At 57.1% G+C, this 13,144-nt stretch overlaps 1 protein-coding gene across 1 annotated transcript in view; it reads left to right on the top strand.

Annotated features, from left to right (window-relative positions):
- The first annotated feature begins 410 nt into the window (after window positions 1-410).
- LMOD1 (leiomodin 1) overlaps window positions 411-13,144 on the top strand; it is a 35,196-nt gene continuing 22,462 nt past the window's right edge. The window contains exon 1 of the mRNA XM_001495117.6: window positions 411-1,820. Within this exon, the coding sequence (XP_001495167.2) occupies window positions 1,560-1,820 (261 nt within the window). The 5' untranslated portion in view covers window positions 411-1,559. The remainder of the gene's footprint in view (window positions 1,821-13,144) is intronic.

Raw genomic sequence — 13,144 nt, 5'->3', positions numbered from 1 at the left:
GTATCTTGGTTCCACCTCTTGCTCCGGAACAGCGCCTGACCCCAGCGAGCGCTCAATAAAGTCGTGCTCACTACTCACCGCCAGCCTGCCCTCTGCCCCGTGGGAATGACGACCCCAGGACCCTCTAAGCCCTTCCTCTCAGGCCAACCTGCCTCCCCTCTGCACTCCCGTTCCCGCCAGGCAGCACGCCTCCCCTCCTGCCTTAACCCAAAGCTGGACTAGTGGGCGTGAAATGCAGGGCCAAGTTTTTGTCCCAGATGATCCCTGGACTCAGCAAGTGCTGATCAAGTGACTGTCTCTCTCCGGCTTAGGATGGAAAGACGCCAGGAAAGATCGAAGCACCTACCCCGATGGGTGACACCAGAGCTTCTAGAAGGGATTTTGTGGCCGGAGGGAGGGGCCGGGAGATTGAATGTCTCTGTGGCCTGTGCAGGGCGGTGTGATGGATGAGCCATGGAAAGCCCTGCTCTGAGACACGCCAGACCTGCTGCCGCCGTAGCCCTCCCCGCAGCCTGGGGTTCCAGCTCCCTGAAGACACATGGATCGTGCTCTGGGTTTATCCGAGGGGTGGCTGCCTGGGCTCCTCCTCGGTGATCCTGAAGGAGGCCTGTCTACAGAGGTCCCCCGCAGAGGAAGAAGCAGAGAGAACGAGGGAGGTTTGACCCCTCTTCCCAGGGGCCTTGGCGCTTCACGGGAATTGACAGACTTTAAGAGTTTCCTGGCTCCTACGGATCTTACTTTCTTCCCCAAACGGCCTGCCAGGTTTCAGTCTGGGTACAAAGTGAGGATTTATTTTCCCCCTCTCTCTCTTTCTCAAGAAGTGGCCCAAGGAGCCTGGGGCCTCTGATGCTCAGCTCTCAGGTTCTCCTTGGCAGAAGAGAAGGGATGGGTGGGGTGGGTGGGAGCATCTTGAATCCAGTGTCTTCCCTGGGCTTGTAAACAACTGGGAGTCCACAGCACATTACCAAATAGAGTAGAAAGGAGGCATGGACCACACACTGGCCACACGACCTCACCCCGGTGGGGGGAGAAGTCGCATACGTGCCTGGGCAGGGCACGCCGGGGCTGGCTGTTCACGAGGCCCCGTGGCCCGGTCCCTACTCTGCTGGCTGTCTGTGGCTCCGATCTGCCTCTGCCAGCCTCTGCATTTTTGTATCTTTTTCTCATTGCGTGGCCCCCTTGTCTTTAAAAGGCTAAATGCTCTGTACTAAATTTGGTCACACAGCGCTCCAAGATTCCCTGGAATGTCCTCAAGTTTCAAACAGCTCTGACAACGAGCCCGGCCCGCCCCCTGCTTGGGGATTGGCTTCTCCCTTCTAGGCCCGGGCGGCTGTCCCGTCTTATTGGCCGCTGGTCAGACCAGCCAGGGTCCGCTGGCCCTGGGCTCCCAGTTTACACTTGAGCACCCGTGGCAGGCGGGGCCGGGAGCTGCGGTCCTCAGCCAGCGGGGAGTCTGCTCCTGAACCGCACTCTGCTCCATCCAGACCAGCTCACCGTCTGCTCCCGGCCCGCCAGGACCTGCATCGCCCGCAGCAAGAGCCGCAGCCCACTCTGCCAAGATGTCGAAGGTAGCCAAGTATCGCCGGCAGGTGAGCGAAGACCCCGATATCGACAGCCTGCTGTCCACCCTGTCTCCGGAGGAGATGGAGGAGTTGGAGAAGGAGCTGGACGTGGTGGATCCAGACGGGAGCATCCCCGTGGGGCTGCTGCAGAGAAACCAGACGGAGAAACAGTCCACGGGCGCGTACAACCGGGAAGCCATGCTCAACTTCTGTGAAAAGGAGACCAAGAAACTGATTCAGAGGGAGACGTCCATGGATGTGAGTCACCGCAGTGCCGGAGGGAGGGGGACCCCGACTCCACGGCTGGGATGCTTCTGTCCTTAGAGGAAATGTTCTTGTGGGAGAGTATGTAATGCTTCAGAGCCCTGTCATCCCCCGCGCTGGCAGGGTGGACCTCTCACCCTGACTTCTGTTTTATAAGGCAGATGCCAGCTGTGTTGGGGGAACTCGACGTCCCACAGAACCAAATAGGGCTGCCGGTGGGATGGGAGCCGAGAGTGCCCTTGAAGTGTTCATGGTCAAGTTGACTCCCTCCCGGTCCCCCAGCACCTGTTTTTTCTCCTTCACATCCATCCCATCCTGCTGTGGGGAGGGGCGGAAGGATAAAGTGATGCTTGCCATCTCTTGCCAGCCACCCAGGAAGAGAAAGCGAGGCCCTCCTCGGGGGAGAACCACGCATTTTTAGGTCCTCTGGCATCTCCTGGCACTTGGACCACTTAAGAGGCTCAGGGGCAGAGGGGCTCTCTGAGGCCATGGAACCGGGCCAGGGGTCTATGGGGCTGAAAGTGTGTCCTAACCTGGGAGCGCCGGATTCATTCCCAGGGGAGGCGAGGGCTGCACTTTCTGGAGGAGCCTCTTGCGGGAGCGTCCCCTCCTTTTGGCAGTCAGCCCTCTGACAAGCCGGCCAGGCCCTTTGCTGGGAGACGCGGATCTGTCCCAACAGGGTTTTGCCACCAGGAGGGGGCCGAGGAGCGGCAGGGCTGGCCGTTTGGGGAGCATCTGCCCACAGCTAGGATGGGCTTCAGCAAACCTGCTTTCTGTTTCCTGGGCTGACGCGGAGCAGGTCTCCGTTCGCCCGGTGTGTCGTATGCGAGATTTCTCGGGACAGGCTAGCCTGGCCTCCCCCGAGGGGGACCCTGTAACAGGCTTTGTCCGCGGTAAATAGTGTTTGGTGGCAAACTCTTCTCACTCTTCGCACCACCTCCCTTCTACTCCGCTCATACTGGCCACGTCTCTTGTACGTTGTCCATCACTTGTGAGTCCTTGCGAGAAAAAGCGTGGTCTCTGTTCTTGTGCTTTGTTTTCCTCCTGTGGAAACTGAGGCCCAGAGCTTCAAAGGACACAGAGGAAATGGCAACGGCAGTGTTTTCAGCTGAAACTTCTGTGAGTTTCGGTCTGGCTGGGTATGGGGTTGTGTCGGACACAGGTCACAGAGCACGACTGTGGATGCGCCGTGGCTCCTGGAGGGGGCGATGGGAGAGCAGCAGGAGGAGGGGAAGGGGCAGAGTGAGGTGGGGGCTGGAGCTCTGGAGTCCCTGCCCCCAGGCCCTTGTTTAAGGCTTCGCCTGGAGCTGGGAGAGTGAGGGGAGCCGGCAGGCTCAGAAACATCTCGTCCTGTGGGCAAGGTTCACTCTGAGGCTGCTCTGAAAATGATGCATAAATACTGACACGGTTACGGAACAAAGGAGCAGGTAATAGGGACTCACCGCGAGGGCCTGGTCCCTCAGGACGGCTGTCAGGAAACAGCGGGAGATGCCCCCCAGGCTTGGGCCACTCTGCAGATGCCCCCATGGACCCCAAACTTTTACTCCGGAGTCAGCTCACCTCCCCCTCGCTCCCAGCCCCAGGATCTGTGCCCTTGGCAACTTCTGTGCCCAGAAAGATACTCCTGAGGCTGAAGGCAAACACAGAACCCTCTGAACCCTGAGGCAAGATGTTTAGGCCACAGAGAGTGTGAGGGGCTCTCATGCTGCTGGAAACTTCATCCTCACAAACCTTCTTGCTCAGCCAGCTCATCCCAGGGCGCACCTCTGCTCCCGGCCCCACCACCCTCAGCCCCGCCGGCACACGCTGGTTTCTGCAGACAGCCCGAGTCGGGGAATGGAGGGGGTGGATGGGGTGTGCACGCTGGCACAGGCCACGCCCTCGGTATAACGAGACCCCTCCAGGGCCATTGTCCCCCGTGGGGATGGGTGTCCCAGGCCACTCACTCTCTCCCACCCAGACCAAGGCACATGCCGGGAAGGTCCTGGCTGGAGTTCAGGGCGCACCCTGCACCATGGGCGGAAGTCATCCGTGTAAATGTGGGCCAATGGGAATGAACCCTAAAAAGTGGCTTCTTTAGCACCCTTAGCAAAATCGTGAGCGTGTGGTGACGAACTTGGATGAAATATCAGAAAAGCCTGGTGTGAGGACCAGCATCTCTCCTGTCTGTGTAACTAGCTCACAAGTCACCAGAGTCTCGGTTTGCTGTCTACACAGTGAGGACAGCAGCACCCACCTCCAAGGGTGGAAGGGTAATCGAGTGCGGCCGGTAGCACAGAGCCCCGTGCTCACGCACGCTCAGGAAGTGGCAGCCGTGAAATCGTTGCTTCGTTTGGGTGGAGGAACTTGGAGGTTGGTGAAGTGAGCAGGAAGCAAATCTCTGTCCACCCCCTCAGTCCCCAGGGGCCGGGCCAGCCAAGCCCGTGTGTCCGTTAGTGCCCGGCGTAAACAAGCCAGCCCTGGATGCCGGGGGCGGGGCATGGATGTCACGGATACAGAGCAGCAGGTGGGGCCCTGGGCCACTGGTCTGCCTGCAGCCGTCTCTGATGGCGCCTTCCGCACATGTGAGGGACTGGAAATCGTCAAAACAGAGTCACTGTGAGCCTTTTTCTCTTGACTTGAGAAGCGCAGCAACATGGGCCTTTCCGAGAACTTTCCATGTGCTCAGCCTTGTATTTCTGCCTCACTGTTCTTGGGAGAGAGGTATTTTATCCCCATTGTGCCAATCAGGGAGTTGAGGCTCAGAGAGATTGAATAGGTGCCCCAAGGTCACACAGCTAATAAGTAGCCTGCCTGGCTGTGAGGATTGTGCTCCCTCCTGTCTGGCACAGCAGGTCTGAAAAGGGCAGTTCATGCCAGTCCTGCCCTGAAGAAGTTAGGATCTAATAGGGTTACAAGACACAGACCTACAGAACACCGCAGAGGTGTCACGGAGCAGAGGTCACAGATTCAACTGCCGTCATGGAGCGGCAGCTGGATGCTCATCCCCGGGCCCCACAACTAGGGACCGGGTGCACACTAGGGGTGAACACTGTTAACAGGAGTGTGGGCTGTTCGGGACGGTGATCCTGGCTGGGTACTGATGGTATCAGGAGTTGTTAATTCCTCTGAGGTGGGACAGTGGTGTTGTGGATATGCTTTTCAAAGGATCCTTACCTTTCACACGTGAGTTCTGAAGTATTTATGGAAAAAGCTGATAGGATTAGGGAATTTGCTTTAAAATGAGGGCAAAGGGCTGGGGAGGGCAGAGGGAGCGAGACTGTCCACGAGTTGATAACCGTTGAAGCTGGGTGATGGCTCCGCAGGGCTGTTCATTCTACTATTCTCTCTACTTTGTATGTAAGTTTGAAATTTTCCATGATAAACTTAGTTGGATTTTTTTTTTAAATAGAAACCAAGAGTGGAAGGCGGGCCTGGTGTGGGTCTTCAGCTCTGGCTCTTCCTGGGGAGGGGGAGCCCCAAGATTGACACTCTGGCCATCATGCTGGCTGGGTGGACACCGTGGCACGGCCTGGGGACAGCTTCTCCCTCACTGGACAGGATGCCCCAGGGATCTCCTGGAACGGTTTCCCGCCTCTTCCGTGAATATCCCCCCTCTCCGCTCCCCCCCGCACGTGTCTTCCAGGTCAACTCCTATTTGTCCTTGGGGTCTCAGGCGTCATTTCCTCCAGGCAGTCTTCCTGGACGCCGGGCAGGGTGAGGGTCCACGTCGGATCTGAGCACTCCAACCCCGTCCTGACATCATGTGGTCGTCACATCTGTCTCGTCTCTCTCCTCACCAGTGTGGGTGATTCTCCAGGGCCTGGCACGCAGTGGCCTCCCTCTGCTTGTTGAATGGATGTTACAGGGGTCTGGGCGAGGCAGGAGGTAGGCCTGGGCAGAGCCAACCCCCGGCTTCCCTCCCTCCCTTTAAGGGGGCCGACCTCTCAGCCAGTGGGTTCCTCCCGGTCCTCGTCCTCACGGGAACTCTCCCTCCACCTTGTGGGAGACAGAGTCCCTGGGCAGGTGTGCGGCCAGTGGGCCAGTGAAACCTTGTCCCTGGCTCGGGTGTCGGGAACCGGATCCCAGCAGGTCACTGCTTGCATTCTCTTTCCTTCCCAAGTGGGGTAGAGACTCTCCAACCTGCCTCCCCCGGCTGCTCCCTGGCCGTCCCGGGGCCGGATTAGCACTGATGCCCCGCCAGGAGCTGGGCAGCTGTGCTGGGCTGGTGGAGGCTCTTTTCGGTCCTCCCCTGGGTAAACTAGAGAAGCTCACCACAGCGCCCCACTGGCCGGTGTCTGCTGGGTCCCAGCCTCCTGACCTTCCCCTCCAGGCGCTAGCTGGGTGGGCCCCATCTCAGCTCAGTGTCCGTGGGAGCCTGGCAGCCATGGGGATGGGGATGTGGGGGCCCGGCCGGCAGCATTGACCCTGAGAAGGCCAGGCCTCTTGGGAGTGTGCTGGGCAGCACGCTCCTCGCTTAAGGAGATTACCCCTGACTGGTGCACACCCAAAATAGCCCTGGAGCCTAGGGCGGAGACGGGGTCTGGAGACCCCAGAAGCAGAAGCAGGCACCCAGCGAGGGCTCCACAAGTTTAACGTCTCTCCCGGACGTTGAGAGCTGCCTCCCAGGTGGTGGGTGCCACAGGCGTCTGTCTTAAGTATTGCTCTTCCCCGTACATTATAAGTTTCCCTCTGGACCTATAGAATACTTAACTCCACGAGCTCTAAGCAGTGCAGCGTCGGCACCTGCTCCCACCCTCAGCGCGGCCCCAGGCACGTACCTTCTCCTTATCACAACAGCAGGGTAGGGCTTGGCCGGAGAGGGAGGCAGGACAGATGGACAGGACCGAGGAGGACTTGGGGAAATGAAATGGCTCAGCAGTGAGGGGGGATGTAGGTGGTCGGAGGCGTGTATGAGTCCCACTGACCAACGGGAGGTCAGGATCCCCAGGCTGAGGCAGGAAGAGGCACCTCTGAGCAGACCCTCAGGGTGGGGACAAAGCCCCCGTCTACCTGTGTGCCCTCCCTCAGCCTCTCTCTCTACCTGAGCATCTCTGCAGCATCTGAGTCCCACGGTGTCAGCACACGGCACCCAGGATGGAGCGTGCAGGGCTGGACGAAGGGCGCTGGGAGAGGGACAAGGACAGAGGACTTGAGAGCAGCGTCCTTGGAGATGGAAGGTCTCCATGCACGTGTGCACACGTGTGCACACACGCACAGGCACACACACACGCACATGCACACTCAGGGGAAGAGAGGTTGAAATTTGAATGCCCCCCGAGTCAGATAAGCAGGACTGTCCTGGACCACAGCACACAGGCCTTTCCAGCCCCGGCTGTGCTCTTTTCATTGGATCTCTTTTGGCACAGCCAGCAAAGAAGAGGATTCTGGGTTCAGAGTGTCAGTGCCCCTCAAGCGCCTGTCAGCATGAAAGCCCGTGGGTGTTTGGAACTGGATAGGGCAGCTTCCTGCTCTGCGCCTTGTGGAGCCGGTGAACTTGAGTAAGTTACGCAAAGAAGGAGGGACGTCAACTGTATCGATACCTTCTGGTGCCGAATGCGTTATCAGTACCACCTCTCAACATGGCTTCTTGAGGCTCAGTTACTCCTCCGTCGAGGGGATCAGCAACACTGGCTTCGATCCAGTGGATCCAGGGGCCAGGATCCAGTGGATAAGGAGCTGGGAGTGTTGGCACATCCTGAGAGGCCTCCGTCTCCTGGCCCTCGAGTCGTCAGACTTCACACCCGCCTACGTGCCAGATCAACCTTTTCTGGTTCTTTATGCCTCATGAGGTTAAAACAGAATCCTGCCGGTGGGAGTGAGGGGATGACAGGAGGGGCGCAGGAGTGGGCAGGGAGCTGACCAAGGAGGAGGGCGCACGGGTGATTGCCCCGCCGACTGGGTTCTCTGAGCCGCTGCCTAATTTATTTTGTGCCCCAGGCTCCAGGGCCCACGCTTTCCACCCAGCGGGGTAAAGGGAGACTGGGGGAGGCTTTGGGATGGGAGAAATCTCTGTGTGCGGCCTTCTGTGACTCAGACAAGCCGAGGCTGCTTCAAGTGTCTCTGGGGTCGGCTGCGGAAGGGATGAGGCGGGCCGTCAGGACGCTGTTTGTAAACAGCCAGGAATAGAAGGGGCCCCTGCTCCCCAGTCCCCAACCATCATCCCCGCGCCTGCCGTCTCTCCTGAGGACCCCGGGCTCCCTCAGGGGTGTCACTTCATCACCCTTGCTTCCCTGTCACCCTTCCTTCGCCCTGAGGCCCACTGGGGAAATGAGGAACCTCCCGGGGGCAGAGCTTGCAGGAGGCTCTGGGCGCGGTCTGTGTGGGGTCCGGTGCTTAGAACTGAGTCTCCAGAGGCCAGCTGGGCCTGACGCAGCTCCCGCCCTGCCCACCGCCGGCTCCGTGACCCCTCTGCCTCTGAGCCCGAGTTCCCCCATCTGTAAGATGGAAACAGCACTGAGTCATAAGAGAGCTGTGAGGCTGAAGGAAAATCATGCAGATAACGCACCTCCCAGAGCGCTGGGCTGGAAACCTGCTCCAGAGGGCCGGCACCTTCGGTTTCCTCACTTCCTTTCATGCCTGTCCTTTCACGCTCCCTTCTCCTCATTCTTTTTTGGGCGGGATTCATGCATCATAGTTGGGTTTTCAAGGAGGGAGGAGGACTCCTTAAGTCGTTAATTCTCCAGCTATTTTGTGAGTTCCTGTTGTGTTGGGCCTTTGTTAACCACTGGGTAGGGTAGTGAATCACACAGACGGGTGCTGGCCCTCATGGAGTTTATATCTAACAGGTGAGAAAGACCATGCATGTACATCCATCTATAGATCACGTACAGAACACACACGTGTAACACGTAACATCCCTACGTTATAGAGAAGAATGTGGTTTCAGGAGAGGATATGTGACCGACCTTATTGGCAGGGGACAATTTCCTACAAGGCACTCAGGGAGGACGCCCCAGAGAGCTGGCATTGGAGCAGAGCCTGGAGGGGACCGAAGGAGCCTCGGGAAGGCCTGGAGAGAGAGCTTTTCAAGCAGCAGCCAGAGCTAACACAAAGGCCTGAGGTGGGAGCAGGTGTAGGATGTCAGAGGCCAGGCCAGGCCGGTGTAACCGGAGCGCGGTGAGCGCGGGGCAGGCGGAGCAGAGCAGGCCCAGCCGCAAGCAGGGTTCAGACAATGCAGGGCCCTCGGGGGCAGCAGAGGGAGTGTGGATCATCGCTGTTCTGGGGGTGGTGAGACATCATTGGAGGGTTTCCAGCAGGGCGGAGATATGATCTGATTCGTTTTTCAAGGGATCGATCCTCTGCCGGCTTTAAAATGAACAGACGGTAGGGGGTAAGGCTGGAGGAGAAGGGAGACAATTAGAAGGGTGTCCCTGTAGCTCAGGCAAGAGCTCAGGGATGGTTTGAGGAGAAGTGGTCAGAGTCAGGACATTCTTTAAAGGTAGCACAGGCAGGACTGGCTGAAGTATTGGGGGAAAGAGGACTGGGGGTGGCCAGTCCTGTCGGAGCTGTTGCGCGAACTGCATGCCATTGACTGAGACAGGACGCAGGAGAAGAGGTTTTGAGGAGACGAAGAATTCTGATTTGGGCAAGTGCAGCTCCTTGTACTTCTTAGGCCCCAGGAGGAATTGTTGGGCTGACGGGATGAACGAGCCTGGCACTCGGTGGGGAGGTGGGGCTGGAGATTAAATTCAGGAGCCATCAGTACGTGGGTGGTATTTAAAGCTGTGAGCCTGGAAGAGATCTCCTGGGGAGTGAACGTGGATGGAGAAGAGCAGAGGACCAAGGACCAAGCCCTCCATTCCCGCAACCTTCAGGAAGAGAAGGAGCCGAGGGCAGAGATGGAGACCCAGAGTGTCTTCCCAAAAGCAAGTGGGAAGGGATTCAAAGGAGGAGGGAGTGCCCACCGCAGCCGTTCTTGCTGAGAAGTTTAGTGAGAGAACAGAGAATCAGCGGTAGTAACTAGAAAGATGGAAGCCATTGGGGCCTTGTCAAGAATAAGCTCACTGTCATGAAGAGGGGACTCAAGAGAGAGTGGCGGACACAGGTTGAGATAGAGAGTGGAGACCAGTCTCTTTTTTGTCTGTTTTATTCTCCTGGGAAGCAAAGAAATAGTGTGGCAGCGGGAGGTAAACATGGAATCCAGGGAGGGCTTTGTAAGACGGATATGGTAGCATGTTTATATGCTAATAGGGATAGTTCAGTAGAGGGAAGCGTTGGCCACACTGGGAAGGGAGGCAAGAAGGGATGGAATGCCCTGGAGTTGAGGGGTCAGCCTTAGCAGCAAGTGATGGCCTCCAGTGTTGGGAGGGAGGGCAGCGGAGACGGGCAAGGATGCCCATCGGGTGGGTACATATGGTGAGGGGAAGATGGAGCTAGTGACTTATGTGTTGACATGTGCTGCTCTGGGAAGACAACACTGACAGCCACGTATAGGCTGAATCGAAGGGGCGAGAAATTTAAGAGGCTGTGACAATTGTCAGAGGTTAAGCTTCAGGTCACCAGAAAAATGCCCAGTGCTCCCTGGGTGAGGTAGAGAAAACACAAAAACCCTTCCAGATCTGAAGTCTGGCCTGTGAACAGTCAGCAGATGACTGCCACAGCTGCTTCAAGGAATGTTGAAGGTTTTCACCTCCGGTGCATCCATCTTCTGTCCCCGAGGCCACACACCACACTTGATAATAATGGAGTTTTTCTCATATGGATATGTTTTACTGAAATATAAATTACATACAGAAAAGCGCGCAAAACACAAATGTCGAGTTTCATGTATTCTCACGAAGTGAACCAGAGCTAGAACGTGGCAGCACCGCAGCCCCGCCCCCAGCTTCCTCTGCATCTCCACTCCCTCTCTCCTCCCACGGGCAAGCCCTCTCCCGACTTCAACCCGCGGGGCACTCTTGCCTGTGTCTAGATTTTACACGTGGAGCATCGCGCGGTGTGTGTTCTTTTGTATCTGGCTTCTTTCACTCAAATTCATGTTTGTGAGATTCCACCGTGGTGTGGTCTGTAGCATTTTCCTTCACCTTTCACTATTATATAGTATTTCGTTGTGTGAATATGCCATACTTATTGACCCATCTCATGGTTAATGGACACTTGGGTTGTTTCCAGTGTGGGGCTGTTACAATCAGCGCTGCTCTGAACATTGGTGTCCACTTTTTGGTGTGCTTGTGACAGCATTTCCGTTGAGTATGTCCCTAGGACTGAGATTGCTGGGTCACGGGAGACGTGTAATGAACTGTTGGTTTCTGCACCTGTAAGTCGAGGTGATGACACCCAATGTGGAGAGTGTCCGTGAGAATCGAGTACAAAGTTTGAAGAAGGTCTGAGAGTTGATTTGCAAGCAGTAGGCATTTCATTGGGTGACTGCCATCGCCATCATTTCTAATGGAGTCCATTTGGAAAGCAAGGAGAATGCCGTCCTGTCCTTTGAACCCGTCCTGCCTGTGGTCTCCTGAATCTCTCTCCTAGGATTTGGAAGTTTCATGAAACCCCACTCAGATCCTCTGCCCAGGACTCCACTCTCCCAAAGATGGCGGCTTCAAGGCGTGTCCCACTCATGGCCTCCCCTCTTAGCCTTCCTTACTCCCAACATGGACAGACGTCTCCATTTTGAGGCCCTTTCCGGCTTTACTCATCTTCCTGTTTGGCTGATATCTCACTTTGGTCATTCCCAACGTGATCCTCAGTTCTCCTGCTTGGCCCCCAACCTTTCGTCACCCCCAGCCGGGATGACAGTGACCATTGGGCTTATGTACTCTGCTCCCCAGCTGCTGCTCAGACCAGGAGATGATGGCACAGCTGTAGATGTTGGTGCTGCTAGGGATTAAAACCCTATAACCTCAGCCCAGCCCTGCGGTCTGCCCAGAAAACCTCTCTGTGTCCCTCTTTTATTCCAAACATGAGCCTCTCTGTAAACCCTCCTGTCCCAACGCCTCTCTTCTCTCCCTCGGCAGATGACCTCGTGTCACGTTTCACTGAGAAACTTGAGGCCATTGGATGAGAATACCTTCAAATTCTTCTGCTGCTACCTGAAAACTTGTAAGCATCCACATAGGCAGGCTTTCCTCTCTCTCTCCCCTTCAACATTCCTTTCCACTGCTTCCCTCCTCCTCTCCTTTCCGTCATAGCCAGTATGCAGGAGACAGTGCCTACACTCCCTGTCACCCCGCAGGTGTCTGCTGCTGCACTCGTGTCAGCCCCGTCTCCGAGGGCCTCCTGGTTGCTCTATCCAGAGGGCACTTTTTAGTCTTCATCCTGTTTGTTCATTTTATGGTACTGGACCCCTCTCTCATTCTTAAACCACGTCCCTCGGCACCAGGCCCCACATTCGCCTGGTTATCTTCTCCTCTCTCGCGCCATCCCTGCCCATCCGCCCTCAGAGCAGCTCTCCCTCTAACGCCCAGCGCGGTGCTTTGTCAGGCTCTGCCCTTCCCCTGCGGTCCTCGTGGGCGCCCTCCTCGAAGCCCGGCGACTCGGCTGCCGCCCCTAGGCTCTCTCTCTATCTCTGGCCTAGGTCTCTATTTTGAGTTCTAGAACATTCACTTGCCTCTTGGACTCTTCAAGAGTCTCAGATTCGATGAGTCTAAAAATAAATGAATCCCTGTCACCCCGCGCCACCCCACCCCAAGCCTGCCCTTCTCCACGTGGGTAAACAGAAGCGCACCTGGGTGGGAACTGGCACTCATCCTGCTCCAACCCCTCTCCCAGGGCCTCCAGGCTCTCCTGGTGACCGTCCCGGTGATGGGAACTCTGCGACCTCTCTTGACTCTGGGCCTCCTCTCGTCACTTCTCCTGTCACCCACGTCACATAGCAACTCAGAGGATGCCACGGCCTCCTCACTCATCCCCTGCCTCTCTCCTCGCCCCGTCGTGGTCCATCCTCTCCACAGCTGCCGGTGTCTATCTTGACACTATGCTGTGTAAAAGCCTTGAACTGCTGAAATTCACGCTCCTTAGCGCAGCCGAGAAGGCCCTTGGCGTCCAGCGTGGCCTCCAGCCGCTAGCACCCCTCTCCTTGACTTCCACCCCGAGCTGCAGCCAGACCCGACCACTGCTTCTCAAAGGTGCCGTGCCCCCTCCTGCTTCCTCTGGGCCGGAGCACATGCATCGCCTCGAGCTGGGATGCTGACCCCACCCTGCGCCTGGCTGGTCCTAGTCCTCGTCCAACGCTCAGCTCAGGTGCCAGCTTTCTGCTTCCCCCACCCATCCGGTCCGGGTCGTGTGCTCCCCTCCGTGTCCACAGAGCACCGTCTGCAGCTTCCATCACTTCGTGGACCACATACGTATAACACATTGTTCGGCATTGTCTGTTTCTGTGCTTTTCCCAAACTTTC

This window comes from Equus caballus, chromosome 30 (assembly GCF_041296265.1).
Source record: "Equus caballus isolate H_3958 breed thoroughbred chromosome 30, TB-T2T, whole genome shotgun sequence".
In the NCBI taxonomy this organism is placed as follows: Eukaryota; Metazoa; Chordata; class Mammalia; order Perissodactyla; family Equidae; genus Equus; species Equus caballus.
This window is presented reverse-complemented; position numbering and strand designations above follow the sequence as displayed.